Genomic DNA, 15,438 nt, shown 5'->3' on the forward strand with positions numbered 1-15,438 from the left:
AATTATTATAATTTTATTATTATTTTATTTATAAGGCGCCACAAGTGTTTCGCAGCGCCGTACAAAGGAAAAATACAGGGAGACAAAACTTGTCATAACATTGAATAAATAACAAAAATACAGTACAAATAAAGAGCACCACAGTTCAATACACATTACAGCAGGCATGTCCAACGTTGTCCCTCCAGATGTTTTGAAACTACACATCCCAGCATGCTTTGCAATAGTTTTAGCATTCTCTAATAGCAAAACTGTGGCAAAGCATGCTGGGATGTGTAGTTTCAAAACATCTGGAGGGCCAACGTTAGACATGCCTGCATTACAGCTTAAATGTAAGTAGTGAGGACCCAATCAACATACAACTAGAGGCTTGAGGCCAATGATGGAGATGAGTATGCAGACGAAGATGGTCACTGAGTGTTGGAGTAAAGAAGAGCTGTGAGTGAAATGTGAAGAGAAGTGGGCTTTGACAACAGGAGGGAAGAGGGCCCTACTCGGAGGAGCTTACAATCTAGTAGGAAGGGGAGACAGACAGATTACAAGAGGTGCAAGCGAGGGGGTGGTGGTTAGATAGCAGGATGTAAACAGGCAAGGGGTCGGAGAACCAGCTGGTTTATGCAGTGGAAGGGTACGCTTTGATGAATAGGTGAGTTTTCAGTGCCCGTTTGAAGCTTTGCAAGGTCGGGGTGAGTCTAATGGAGCGAGGGAGTGCGTTCCACTGAAGGGGTGCAGCACGGGCAAAGTCCTGTACTCTAGCATGGGAAGTAGTGATCAGGGCACATGTACTAATGTGCACATGTTTGTGGGGGCTTGAACTCTGACCTATTTAAACCTACTAACTGGCTCTGCTAATGAGCAATGAAAGTCTGCAACTGCATGCATAACAAAACTAACCAGTTCTAATACCAAGGGGGGAGTTCCTGTTATATGTTTGTGTGTCTGTATTGGCCAAATATTGTATTTTTAATGTGTAAATTTTATTAAATATTTCATATATTCAGTACAGCGCTGTTCCTATCTTTCTTTTTCTGGTTCTGTGAATTAAAAGGGGTTTTGGTAATCCCCCTACAGGCTCAGCAGCAGTACCGAATATACAATCAGTGCTCAGTATCATTGTGTGTGGAGTCTTTGTTCTGAGAACCAACCCCCAGTTTCTATCGAAAGTAGTTTCGGATTTTCACATGAATCAGGAAATAGTTCTCCTGTCTTTTTGTGCCAACCCAAGTAATCCTAAGAAGGAAAGATTCCACAAACTAGATGTAGTAAAGGCACTAACAGTGTATATACAAAGATCAGAACCCATTAGGGGGACAAAGAGACTGTTCTAACAGAAGTCAAGAACAAGGGTCAAGATGCTTCTAAAGCCACTATAGCTAGATGAAGGGACTTACGGCTCATTCAACTAGAGCACTGGCGGTCTCCTGGGCAGAGAGAGGGTCATTGTCGGTATCTGATCTGTGTAAAGCAACCAGCTGGGTATTGATTCATACATTCACAAAGCACTATAGAATTGATGTTCTTTTGGCAGCTGACACGAAGTTCGGAAGGAAAGTGCTTAGCACAGTAGTCTGGGGGGGGGGGGGTAGTATCTATAATTTTTGTTTTGAATATGCCCACCCAGTGCAGTATCTGCTTGGGTATTACCCATGAGTTTTGGCTGCCATGGGGAGGTAGAGAAAAGTTCAGATTCTTACCTGTTAATATGCTTTCCTCTACTCCACCATGGCAGCATATGTTCCCGCCCTGATGTGGTTTTTATGATCTGTTAATGATGCTGTTTTTGTTTGGAGCTAGAAAAGTGAGACACGGAGGCCAGAGTGGGCGGTCCTTATAGGGGCCAGTGTCTTTTTTTTTTTCTTTCATTTTGAAGATATCTACCCTTGACGGGAGGAACCCATGAGTTTTGGCAGCCATGGTGGAGTAGAGGAAAGCATATTAACAGGTAAGAATCTGAACTTTCACAGGCAGCGAAGGAAAGAATTCTTCACAGTTAGGGCAGTAGTTAAGATCTGGAAAAGGTTCTGATGGCTGAGTCACTTAATATATTTAACAAAGAGTTGAACCAATTTTTAGCAGACAAAGATATCTGGGGATGCAACCATTAATTATAATACATAGTGGGAGACCCAGTAAGGTAAATATCCGCCAAGGGATCAGGGAATGCTGGAGAAAGGATACTATAGTACAGTTTTATAAATAAGTTGAACTCGATGGACTTGCATGTGTTTTTTTTTTTTCAACTTAAACTGTTACTGTGTATGTAATTTCTAGGGTATTTGGTTGCTAATGTGCATTGGAGTGGTGTTCCCTAGAAAAGCTTGTGTACAGCTAAGCATCAAGCCAGAAGGCTGTGTCAGATTGACATGTACTGTATTTGAGCCACATCCATTACATCTATTATCCTTAATGTATGTATAACATATAATGTAATAGCAGATTGCTCTGATAATGTCCCTACTAGATATTTGGTGAATGATGCTTGTGTGGCAGCTGGGAAACCACTGGTATCTGCCAGTGCACTTAGATGGGAAGGCCAGGTAAGTGGCTGCTCCTGCAACTTGAAATCCATCTGTAACTTGCTTTATTTAAAATGTAACATTATGTTATTATGCAATGTAATTTTGTGTGCTTAAAAGTGGACAATTGCTGTGACTTGAAAAAGAAAATACTTATTGTTTGAAGCCTGTGAAAAGGGAGCATCCTCATGTGCATCCACAACTGCAAGTCCGACATGCCTCAGATCCAAAATGATCTATTTGGATAGAAACATTGGTACTTGTTTCCTATCTGGGCGCCCGTCGCGGGCATCGCGGGTACATTTATGTATGGCCGCGACGCGACCGACGCGATGCCCGCGATTTCCCATTGAAACCAATGTTAAACTTGGAAATCGTGTCGGTCGCGTCGCGGCCGGCCATAAATGTACCCGCGATGCCCGCGACGCGATGCTCCCGATTTCCCATAGGAATCAATGTTAAAAGCCGCGATGGACCCGATTTTACTGTTAAATGCCTCAATCCACCCGATTTGGCCACAGGAATCAATGTTAAATGGGCCACAGAGCCCATTAACCCTTAAATGTCCCCCCCAATTTTTGACGCCACCCCACGATCGACGCCAACCCGAAGCGTGGCGAGCGCAGCGAGCCCGCGAGGGGCGGCGGTACGCGTCCTCCGACCTTTTCATGCCCTACTATCCACTAGGGCGTGGTGTGAGAATATAATAGTGTGGCGAGCGCAGCGAGCCACCGAGCCCGAAGCGTGGCGAGGGGACGCGGATACCTTCACAGATATGCGCGTCCCCTCGCGGCCTTCACAGTGAAGGTATCCGCGTCCCCTCGCGGGGCTCGCCACGCTTCGGGCTCGGTGGCTCGCTGCGCTCGCCACACTATTATATTCTCACACCACGCCCTAGTGGATAGTAGGGCATGAAAAGGTCGGAGGACGCGTACCGCCACCCCTCGCGGGCTCGCTGCGCTCGCCACGCTTCGGGTTGGCGTCGATCGTGGGGTGGCGTCAAAAATTGGGGGGGACATTTAAGGGTTAATTTGCCCTATTTGGCCCCAAATCGGGTCCATTGAGGCATTTAACAGTAAAATCGCGGTCAATCAGGATTTTTAACATTGTTCCCTATGGGAAAATCGCGGGCATCGCGGCCATCCCAATTTACCCGCGATGACCGCGATTTTTACCCCCGATGACCGCGATTTTGATCGTGGGCGCCCAGATAGGAAACAAGTACCGAAACATTTTATTCCTAATGATTAAGTGCTACCAGATATTTTACATAGGAACAGAAAACAGTATAGTATGTTAGTGCTGGAATGTTAGACCCAATACATTGTTTTGGGTGCTACCTCTTTTTGCATATATTTAGATGCAAGTTTTATGTTAGCATTGTTCATCTTCTTTCTCAAGGCTATATTCCCTAATGAAGCTGGTAGTGTCTACATATGACACAATTTATAGTTTTGAAAAAGCTTACTTAAGCAATCTATGCTTTGTAGAATTGGGAAGGATTATTTTTTAAGGCAGTTTGGGTCTCTCAAGAGCACTTATACTTAATCAGGTATTCGTTAATTCAATTTTTTCTCCTAATAATTACCCAAGGACATACTCTCTTGGGGGTTTGGGCCTAGTGATAAATTCTTTAATTCAGAGGGCTGTATTCAATGCTCTGATGGCGAGCAGCGTCCATAGCTCACCGTCAGAGTATTAAACTGCCCCCCCTACACTCGCGAGGTGGAAACGGCGAGTGTGCCCATCAAAACGTTGGGACACAAAATACAGTGGACTCGCTGGATTTGCGGTGAACCTTGTCGTTTTAAGGGCATTCTCGTGGATTCCGTCAAAATATTGAATACAACGAGGGGGGTCAGATGGCGAGGATGGCTTTTCTTCACCAAAAATAAACCAGCCTCGTGGTACAAACCCCCCTTGCCATCGCTCGCTGCTGCATTGAACCTTAGATGAGAAAAATCCTTGATCAGCTGATTCCAATAATTTTTGGTTTTGAAAAGGCGAAGTAATGCCTTCCAAAATGTTGGATTTTTATACAGAATCCTCAGCAAAACATAACTGACTGTTAATGTATGGCCCTATTACTTGAAGAACCTGGTCTTTATTTTATCAATTTAGTAAAAGCAAGTTTTTTTGTTTACTTTCATGACCAATGGATACATTTTTGTTTTTCTTTTCCATAGTTAACAGTGTATAATTATCAAGATGGGCCATGTTACCGGTGCTTATTCCCTGTCCCACCACCCCCCGAAACTGTTACAAACTGTGCAGATGGAGGCGTTCTAGGAATGGGTAAGTTTTTACAGTTTTCATAGATTCTAGACCAGAGCTGGGCAACACCGGCCGAACATTTAAGGGATATGGTTATATAGGATGGCATTGTTTAATATACTGTACGTTCATGTTACTTTCATATATTTTTTTTTATTTATGTTTTAGTTCCAGGAATAATGGGCTGCATACAAGCTTTAGAAGTTCTCAAAATAGCCTCAGGAATGTCCTGTATCCTTTATGGTAAACAAAGCTGAATTTCTGAAAATAATGAGACAAAGGTGCCCACACATGTAGCAGTTAAATAAAAGTATTTACTAAAATAATAAAAAGGGACGGGGCATCAAAAGTGCTCATAGTAACATAGTAATTAAGGCTGAAAAAATAAGTTTGTCCATCGAGTTCAAACTATTTGACTTATAACTACTGACTTGACTAAAGGCCCATACACACTTGCCGATTTTCAGTGCAAAATCGCTCAAAACGCTGGTTTTTCAGCCATCATCGGTAAGTGTGTACGGCCACCGGGATGAAAGATGACAGACTTTCAGCCCGGCAGACGGCCCGGTCCCTCCCCCATTCCCAGAGCCTGCTCCACATGGAGCATACTCACCCTGACCACGCTGCGCCACCAGCTCCCCCGCCCAGTCACACAGCAGTGACAGGCTCAGCAGCACTACGCTCCCCCGGCCACACATCACTCAGTGTCAGCGGGGCGGCGCTGACTGAGAATGCCCCGCCTCGCTCCCTCCCCCTGCACGGAGACCAGCAGCAAGGTCTCCTACACTGCCCACCAATGATTATTAGCCAGTAGTATATATACATTGCTGGCATAGGCCAGCAATGTATATATAACTGGCATCACTGCCCACCAATGTTTTTTTTAAGTATAAGCCAGTAATATATATACATTGCTGGCATAGGCCAGCAATGTATATATTACTTCCACCATCCATTGCCCACCAATGATGATTATCAGCCAGTAATATATATATATATATATATATATATATATATATCTATATATACATTGCTGGCACAGGTCCACAATTTATACATTACTGACACCACTGCCCATCAATGTTTTTTTTAAGTATAAGCCAGTAATATATACATTGCTGGCATATGCCAGCAATGTATATATTACTGACACCACTGCCCACCAATGTATATTTTTTATGATGGCAACGTATACATGACTGGCGCAGGCCAGCCATATATATGTACGGTCACCACAGCCCACCAATGTATATTTTCAATGGAGGTAACCTATACATGGCTGGCGCAAGCCAGCCATGTATAGGTTACCGTTGCCACTGGCCAAAAATGTATATTTTATTATTGCGGTAACATATACATGGCTGACGCAGGTGAATTGATTTTTCCTATGTACACGGCTGCAAATAAAATTGTAGCCATACACATGGGTGGGATTTTGCCCTGACGGGGTTTACCTGATTGCTGGGCTCCGAATATATGCAGCCGAGCGATCAGTTCTGAATCAGGCTCCAGGAACAGAAAATGCACTGAACACAATGGCCGTTGCTCTCAGCCTTGTAATTTAAACCCCGCCTATTATGTAAATACTCCTTTATATGAAAGATTTTCAGCAAAGTCTTTCGCTTCCTGTACATCTCTTGCTCCTTGGGGAAAATAACTCAGTGTGTACGCACTACTTTGATGAAAGTCTATCTATCACAGATTTTGGCAAAGTCTTTTGAAATCAAAATCTTCTAGTGTGTATGGGCCTTTAGTCATATCTATAGGATTCCCTTAGTGGCCAAAAATGCGTCTAGTTTTAATTTAAATTAATTAACAGTAGTTTCTGTAACCACCCCTGTCCGCAATGAGTTCCCGAATTTTACTGCTCTAATGGTGTAAAATGTGATATTAGAAAAGCTTATCTTTGTTAAACTGGTATGAAAACTCCTGTCGGTATCCAAATGGGAGAAAACAATACTGTAATTCTAGCATCATATATATTTGAAGGTCGCAAAGTACCAGCCAATTGGCTCCTAACTGAAATGTTACAGCCTGTGTTTTGAAAGTAACAGGAGGAGATTGGATGATATTATAATCTTTCTATATCCTGCACTTGTAACAGGCACACACAGGGCACCAGCTGGTTATAGGCTAAATCTGCTTAACATCACAATTGAGTGGTCACTATCAAGAAACCTTTACAAGCACCATGCCATTATTAGATCCTCCTATTACTACACTGAGGTTCTATTAGAACCTTTTCCAGTGCTGTTTTATTGTCTGAACTGACATTATAACAAGAGCTTAACTATTTGCTTATGTCATTAAGCTCAAAGTACCCCTGATAAAGTCTTGATATGAAGAAATGTGTTGGTTTAAATCTGAAATCTTACAGTATAAAAGAGAGTATACAACCCAAGAGGGTAGCTCTAGGTTATGAACATAGTGGCCTTTTGAAGGCTGATATTGTATTTTATTTTAATGAAGTTTTACAGATTGCTGTTTGTATAGTACAGGTTGAGTATCCCTTATCCAAAATGCTCGGGACCAGAAGAATTTCTCTTTCAATGGTCCTGGTGACACAGCTCAACATTGGGATGTAGGAGGGTCCGCAGGAGCCAGGCACCTATCCTAAAGCTTTTGGAGGGTAGGCTCCTCCCTTCTGCATCCCAGATTCCTCAGTTCGTGTTAGGTGCCCACTGGAGTGGGTGCTGTTCTAAAGGGCTGCTGGAGCAGCCGAAAGATTAGAGTTAGTTAGGAGTTTTTTATTTTATTAACTTTTACACTAGCTAGGTAGGGACAGTGTGAGGATTCTCACTGAATCCTCACACTGACAGCGCAGCATAAGCTGACAGAAGCGCGTCCTGTCAGCTCACTGTGCACAGGGGAGACACTGTCTGGTCTCCCTGTGCAGCCCTTACAGCTTCTATTAAGAAGCTGCCTGGGCTCCGGAGCGCTCTGAAACCGGCTTCACGCTAGGTGGGGATCATGGGGGACAGGCGCTCCGTGATGGCGGCGGCCATTTTCTGCGGAGCTTACACACTGAGCTCCTATATGAGAGGACAGCAGTGTGTTACAGGCATGTTCCAAGTGGTCCCCAGCAGAGGGGGAGACACTGGAACTTGGAGATCCTGCAATGGGAGCGGCTGTCTGGGGGTGGTTGGCGCCAAAAGCCACGGACCCCGCAGCAGCAGAGACTTGGTCTCTTCCCTCACTCTGTTTTGGCGCCATCCGGAACGCTTGCAGCGGAGCTGAGCTGGCTGACAGATCCTGGCAGAGTGATTGGATTTCCTGGGCATCGTTTCCCCACTTCTGAAGGCTTCAGACAGATAAGTGACTGAGTACATTGGCTCTGTATAAAACGCCTGTACAGTGTGCGCTGTGACTGTGTTATTTGTAGAACATCATGTCTGAGCATCAGTCTGTGGCTTTGGGGGAGGGAGCCCTTAATGCATTGAGCGCTTGCAGTGTTTGTACACTGAAATTTGCCCCTGAGCAGATGGCCAAGGGGGGCTTGTGTATTACTTGCGCTGCTGTGAGACCCATGGGGAGTGAACCCCAGAGGGTAGAGCAATCGGAGCCTGCGTGGGCCTGTGCCCTGGGCAGGTCTGTGAATGCCTTAGTGCAATTACTGGACAGGCAGAGTGATGTGTTGGTAGCTTCCCCGAGACCTAATTCATCATCTCAGCAGTCCTCTGGCTCCTTGCCTCTGACCCAGGCAGATCCTAGCTACTTACAGGTCATGCAGGATACCTGCAGATGCCTAAGAGATTTTTAAGTCTATACCCCATGCATGAGGATCATGCAGACCTCTGGGAAAAAGTTCCGGTGGTGGATACTTCTGTGGCTCGGCTTTCTAAAGCCACGGTGCTACCTGTCCAGGGGGGGGGGGGCAGCATTTAAGGACCCCGTAGACAAAAAGCTGGAAGGTAACCTCAAGGCAATATTTGAGGGGGTAGGCTTCACTGTACGCCCGCTTATAGCATCAGCCTGAGTCTCTAAGGCCATGATTTTGTGGGCCAATGACCTGTGTACAATTTTACATGCTGATCCATGTGTGTTGCTGCTTGCTGAGAAGCTTAAAGCAGCTGCGGAGTTTGTGCTTGAGGCTGAGGAGGAAGCTCTCAAAATGGCTTCCAGAGTTTCCACAGTGTCCGTCAATGCCAGGAGAGTGCTTTGGCTTAAAGCCTGGGAAGCGGATAATGAATCTAAAAATGCCTTAGAGGCTTTAGCTTTTAAAGGAAAGCTGTTGTTTGGTTCAGAGCTGGAAGAGATTATTAAGCAGGCCACGGGAGGCAAAAGTACCTTCCTGCCGGCTCCTGCAGCTAAACAGGCCTATAGGTTTTCTGCTTTTAGGCCGTCCTTTCGGCCGTCCCCTAGAGTGGGTGCGTCCTTTCGTGGACAGTCCTTTAGGGGAAAATTTCAGTCCTCCAGGGGCAAGGCCCCTAAGTCAAAGTTTGGTTCCTTTAATAAGAAACCAAGCACCTTCAGGGCTTATGGACCTCGGAGGAGTTTGCCTTGCCGATCAACATCCTGGAACTGCGGTCTGTGTGGAAAGTGATATCTCTGGCAGGAGAAAGATTGCAGGGCCTTCCTTTGAGGATTCAGACCGACAACGCCACGGCTGTGGCATACCTGAATCACCAGGGAGGCACACGCAGCAAGCTTGCCATGATGGAGGTTTCCCGGATTTTCTTGTGGGCGGAGCTGAATGTTCCAGCGTTGTCAGCGATATTCATCCCAGGGGTGGAGAATATCGAGGCCGATTTCCAGAGCCGGGAGGAGCTGCTGGAAGGAGAATGGAGCCTGAACCCACAGGTATTTCTTCAGATTACATTGAAGTGGGGAACTCCGGATGTTGACCTGATGGCATCAAGGTTCAATCATCAGGTGCCCAGGTTCTATTCCAGGATGAGAGATCCACGAGCCGAAGCAGTGGATGCAATGACTATCCCCTGGGAGGGGAATCTGCTTTATGTCTTCCCGCCGTTTCCAATGCTGGCGAGGGTATTGAAAAGAGTCCAGTCCCAAGGAATTCCGGTGATTCTAGTGGCCCCAGATTGGCCAAGGAGGTCCTGGTACTCGAGGCTTCAGAGATTGTCTGTGGACTCGTGGCGTCTACCTCTGAGGTCAGACCTGTTAAGCCAAGGGCCGTTCTTACACCTGGATTCAGCTTGGCTAAATTTGACGTCTTGGCTATTGAGACCGCCATCTTGAAGAATAAGGGGTTCTCGGAGGCGGTGGTTAACACCATGGTGAAAGCTAGGAAGTCAGTGTCTTCTGCAAACTATTATAGGGTCTGGAAGACCTATATTAGGTGGTGTGAAAGGCAGAAGTCGCACACATCGCGATTTCGACTTTCTAAATTGCTGGAGTTTTTGCAGGATGGCTTCTCGTCTGGGTTAAGCCTTCAGTCACTCAAGGTACAGATTTCGGCCTTGTCGATTTATTTCCAGAAAAGGCTAGCATTGTTACCAGAGGTGCAAAATTTCCTGCAAGGGGTTTCTCGATTGAAACCTCCCTACAAACAACCAGTGTCTCCATGGGATTTATCGCTGTTTCTGGAGTGTCTTCAAAAGGCGCCTTTTGAGCCGTTGAGGTCGGCTGACCTTAAGTTCCTTACATGGAAGCTTGTATTTTTGTTGGCAGTTGCGTCAGCAAAGAGAGTATCGGAGTTGGGAGCATTGTCATGCAAGTCTCCTTTCCTTATATTTCATGATGACAGGGCTGTTCTTCGAACAGTACCCCAATTTTTACCAAAAGTAGTCTCTGCTTTTCATCTGAATCAGGAGATAGTTCTGCCTGTGTTCCAACCCCCAGAGGGTTAAAAAAAAAGGGACAAATTGAGGAATTTGGATGTTGTGCTCGCCTTGCGCATTTATGTGGACAGGGTGAAGGGTGTCAGGAAGACTGATACTTTGCTAGTCTTGTATGATGTGCACAAGATTGGTTGGCCTGCCTCTAAGCAGACCATTGCTAGGTGGTTGCGTTCCGTCATTGCCTTTGCATATACTAAGGTTGGTAGGCCTGTGCCGGCCAGGATTAATGTGCATACCACCAGGTCGGTCGCCACCTCTTGGGCGGTTTGACATGGGGCCACAGCTGAGCAGGTTTGCAGGGCCGCCACTTGGTCACTTTTGCCAAATTCTATAGGTTCCATGAGTTCAGGCGAGCAGTGATGAGAGCTGCAGACCTGAGCGTACCCACTCAAAGGACCGGCTCTGGAACGTCTCAATGTTGAGCTGCATCACCAGGACCATTGAAAGAGAAAAAGGGATTTTTGTAAGAACTTACCGTTCAAATCCCTTTCTCTGATATGGTCCTGGTGACACAGCGATCCCTCCCTTACGCTCAGTAAGTATGCCAGTGTTCATGATGTTTCATGTTATATATGGTTGAAAAGTTATTTTTTTAAATTGTGCATATAATATGTGCAGGCGTTTGTACTGAGTTAATGTATTCCAGTGGCTTTGAAAGATTGAACTGAGGAATCTGGGAGGCAGAAGGGAGGAGCCTACCCTCCAAAAGCTTTAGGATAGGTGCCTGGCTCCTGCGGACCCTCCTACATACCAATGTTGAGCTGTGTCACCAGGACCATATCAGAGAAAGGGATTCGAACGGTAAGTTCTTACAAAAATCCCTTTTTTGGATAATGGATTATTCCATATTTCAGAATATTTTTACATTTCAATGATGTATCTTGCATTTATGTTGTATAAACACATCAATATATTTTATTTGTGCATAAAACAAGGTTTCAATAAGTTTGTTTACAATCTTAGATACTGAATTTAAATGCCAAGCAATCATTTTCTTGCAGATCTATAGTGCCAGTTACATGTCATGTCCTCAGTAGTGCTTTTACAGATGTCTCAAGTAGGGTTTTAGCAAAAAATATAATTTTTTTCATTTTCTGGGATGTATGGGTTTCAGAATTATTTGGATAAGGGATACTCAACCTGTATATGTTTATTGTTTTAATAAATTGTACAACAAATCAAAGGTTTACAGGTGTACATCAAACAACTTTTTTTTATCGGACACACAGGGGAAGTTAACTTAAGGTGCCCATACACGGTACAATTATTGTATACAATTTGGACTAGATCTCATCGTTTTGCAATGCAATAAGATGCACTGAGATGAGATCTAGTACAAAAAGTATTTGCAGCACATACTTTTTGAACTGTACCGCGTATGGGCACCTTCAGATGGAAGTTCTATTTCACGTGGGATGTTGCTAACCAATCAGAATCTACTTATTTAGCACCTTCTAGAAGATAATAGTATCTGGTTGCCCCTAGCAACATGCCATGTGAAATAGAACTCCCTTTCTTAGTAAATGACTCCCTGTGTGTATCCAATATAATTAAGTAGCGGCCTGCTAATACTCGCACTTCCCGTAGGAGAAGTTGCATAGTTTATAGGGACCTTTAGCATCGAATATATAGTTTTGAAAGCAGGTGAGATTAACGCCACCAAGTGCTTAAAGCTGCTGGCTAACTTTCATATATTGTAAAAATATTTCTTTTTGCGTGCATTTCTACACCGTAAGCACCATGTGATAGCTGCATTTGTTGCTAATTCGCTGTACTTTTGGAAGTCTACTATTCTGTTATTCTTATTCGATTTCCAGATATTTTTGCAACTTGGACACTATTCCTTCTGGTGACTTTTATGTTTAATACGGGTTGTGTCTCAAAACAGTATGGTCAAGATTTGGTTAAGTTAGCCTGTACTCTGTACGTTTTATTTCACACAGCGACTACATTATCAACAGAAAATTGTGATTTTCTCAAAATTGCAACCTACTACATTCATCCCCTAGATCTCCTTAACTGTTCTATTTGCAGCATCATATTGTGGTATTATGCTGATGTATGATGCATTAGATGGACGATTCAGGAACATAAAGATTCGAGGGAAGAAACCTGATTGTACAGTCTGTAGCAGTAATTCAAAATGTAAAATCCTGGACAATTATGAGGAATTCTGCGGCTCTTCTGCTTCAGACAAGGTTCCAGACATTATTTTGATAATGACCTATTAAGATGTAGATCAGGGCTGGGCAACACCGGCCCTCCAGATGTTAGTGAACTACACATCCCAGCATGCCTTGCATCAGTTTCAGCATGGCCACACAGCGAAACTAATGCAAAGCATCCTGGGACGTGTAGTTCACCAACATTTGGAGGGCCGGTGTTGCCCAGCCCTGATGTAGATAATTGATTATTTGTCACTGTGTTGATAACAGTATTTTCCCATTTTTAATTTATAGTGCAGAACATTAAACTTGCTATCCAGCAATGAAAGGCTGACTGTCCAGGTAAGAAAGCCAGAAACTAGAAACCTAAACCTTGCAACCTTTGATTCAATCCTATTACTATCAGCACAGTACTTTATTTGTTTTAAAACCAGAAAGCTCTAGATCTAATATAAAGTTATTTCTTCATTTTCTATTATATAAAATGGCAGGGCTTATAAAATTCTCTCATGATGGGCAGATGTACTAAGCTTGAAAATTGGTAAAATGAAGAGTCCTAAAGTAGCAGCAAATTAGCTTGTAACTGTCATTACAGGCTGTGTTTGAAAAATAACAGTTAGGTGCCAGATGGATGGTGGTTTATCACTTTTAGGGGGGTATTCAATCTGAGGGTCACGGCAGTCGAGCTTGCTCGACCACCATGACCCAGTCCCGTTCTCGGTCAGCTCGACCGAGAACATGCAGGCAGGATTCAATGTCCTGCCTGCCGGGGAGCGAGAAGGGGGCGTGGCCGCGAGTTGCGGCCGGAAAGAGGCAAGCTGCAGCCGGCAACTCGTCACTTCCCGGCTGTTCTCGGCAGAACGAGCCCGACAGCTAGTGATGTCGGGCTTGTTCTGTCGAGAAACCCTGCTCAATGCTGTCGGGGAAGACAGCATTGAATAGGGCCCGGCGAGCATCTCCCCACAGGAGATGCTCGCCGGGGATTGAATATCCCCCTTAAAGACTTAGTACAACTCACCCTATATGTGTTACCTAACATCTTAGGCCAGGTGTTTTAGGATTTTGCATTTAATTAACAAAAGCTTGGAGAAAGTATAGAATTGGCAGATCTCATAATTCGTACACAGGGCAATTCTATGAATTAGCAGCTCCACCATTGTGTGAGTGACAGCAATCTCTGTTACAATACAGAATTTGCAAAGAAAAAGAGAGAAAGTGGTGTAAATTGCGCTGCTGACTATCTGTTCCAATTTCAAAATACTCCGAATAAAGGACTTCTGTGCAAAGAAATGAATGAGGACACACTGCTTTAACAGTATACATTTTATATTTTAGAATAATAAAAACACAATATACAATACACAGAAAAAAATACACATAGTATGAAATATGAAATGTGTATTGTATATTGTGTTTTTATTATTCTAAAATATAAAATGTATACTGTTCAAGAAGTGTGCCCTCATTCATTTCTTTGCACAGAAGTCCTTTTTTCGGAGTATTTTGAAATTGGAACAGATAGTCAGCAGCGCAATTTACACCACTTTCTCTCTTTTCCTTTGCAAATTCTTTTGTGGGTAGAGGCAACCCCACAGGTGCTATCTGCAGCAGCTGACATATATTGAACTGACCATATTACGTGCTCTTGGTTAATCTGATTGAGATTTAAAGCGCCGGGGATCTTGCCAGGAAACTTTTCAGTTTGCAAGGAACTCTTTTGTACCCAACAATACAGAATTTGCAGTTAACCACAGGGTGTGATATCATGCTGTGCAATGAACGCTTCCATTATTGCGTAGCCTTAATGATTGGAATTTCACTGCATTTTTTTTTATTATTTTTTTATTTCTTTTTGTTGAGTTTTTTGAGAAATTTCAGATCATGTCTGTGGAATATTTACTGTAAGTCACTGGATATTTGAAATTCAATGGGCAGAAGGCATGTTGTAAAATTATGAAACTAAAAAAGAAAAAGAGCGCACTGTGTTGATCTTTAATTTATTAGTTTTTTACTCAGTATATATTATTCAAGAAATACACAATAAAATCATATCAATATAAAAATACATTCATTTAGACAGTAATAAAAATAATCGATATTTAGCATCCAACTATATCCACTATGCCTTCAGAGTAACCTCAATGTTGATTTAATTGAAATTATTTCATATAGGGAATTCCCTCCGGACTTAAATGTCCCAACAGTTTCCTTAGTTTAGGAGTAATTGTACCAATTACTTCATATAGTGACAATGTTCCTGGTGGAATTAGTAAGTATATTACCGGCTGGTAATAGATAGATGCGGTGATGCTCCTTTTCAAGTGTCCGCTACCACCGGTGTTGCTCCGATGTAGAGGGAGCCGGTACCGGGAGCAGACACAGAGATACCGGGGTGGCGGCCGGGCTTTTGACACCTGGCGTGGCTCCGATGATGAGAGAGCTGGCGCTGGGACCTGACACGGCTGCACGCTTTTTCAAAAGCCCGGGCGTCCAGATGGAGGGACGTCTCTTACCGCACCTTTCTCGGCTGCTGACACAGTTGCCGCGTACTTGAATCTTGTAAGTCCAGCAATTGGTTTTAGAAAGTTGCAACTGTTGGTGGCAGTGGCGTAGCTATAATGCGGCAGCCCCCGCGGCTGCTTGGGGGAGCCGCCTACGCTGGGCGCCCGGCGCACTGAAAAA

General features: G+C 44.0%; 1 protein-coding gene across 3 annotated transcripts in view; it reads left to right on the forward strand.

The window, feature by feature from the left end:
- Positions 1 to 15,438, forward strand: part of MOCS3 (molybdenum cofactor synthesis 3) — a 207,575-nt gene that overhangs the window by 58,489 nt on the left and 133,648 nt on the right. For all 3 annotated transcript variants that reach the window (XM_083176437.1, XM_083176438.1, XM_083176439.1), the window contains exons 6-10: positions 2,420 to 2,537; positions 4,703 to 4,811; positions 4,959 to 5,021; positions 12,626 to 12,789; positions 13,051 to 13,098. In XM_083176437.1, the coding sequence (XP_083032563.1) occupies positions 2,420 to 2,537; positions 4,703 to 4,811; positions 4,959 to 5,021; positions 12,626 to 12,789; positions 13,051 to 13,098 (502 nt within the window). The remainder of the gene's footprint in view (positions 1 to 2,419; positions 2,538 to 4,702; positions 4,812 to 4,958; positions 5,022 to 12,625; positions 12,790 to 13,050; positions 13,099 to 15,438) is intronic.

This window comes from Crinia signifera, chromosome 3 (genome assembly GCF_055691185.1).
Source record: "Crinia signifera chromosome 3, ASM5569118v1, whole genome shotgun sequence".
In the NCBI taxonomy this organism is placed as follows: Eukaryota; Metazoa; Chordata; class Amphibia; order Anura; family Myobatrachidae; genus Crinia; species Crinia signifera.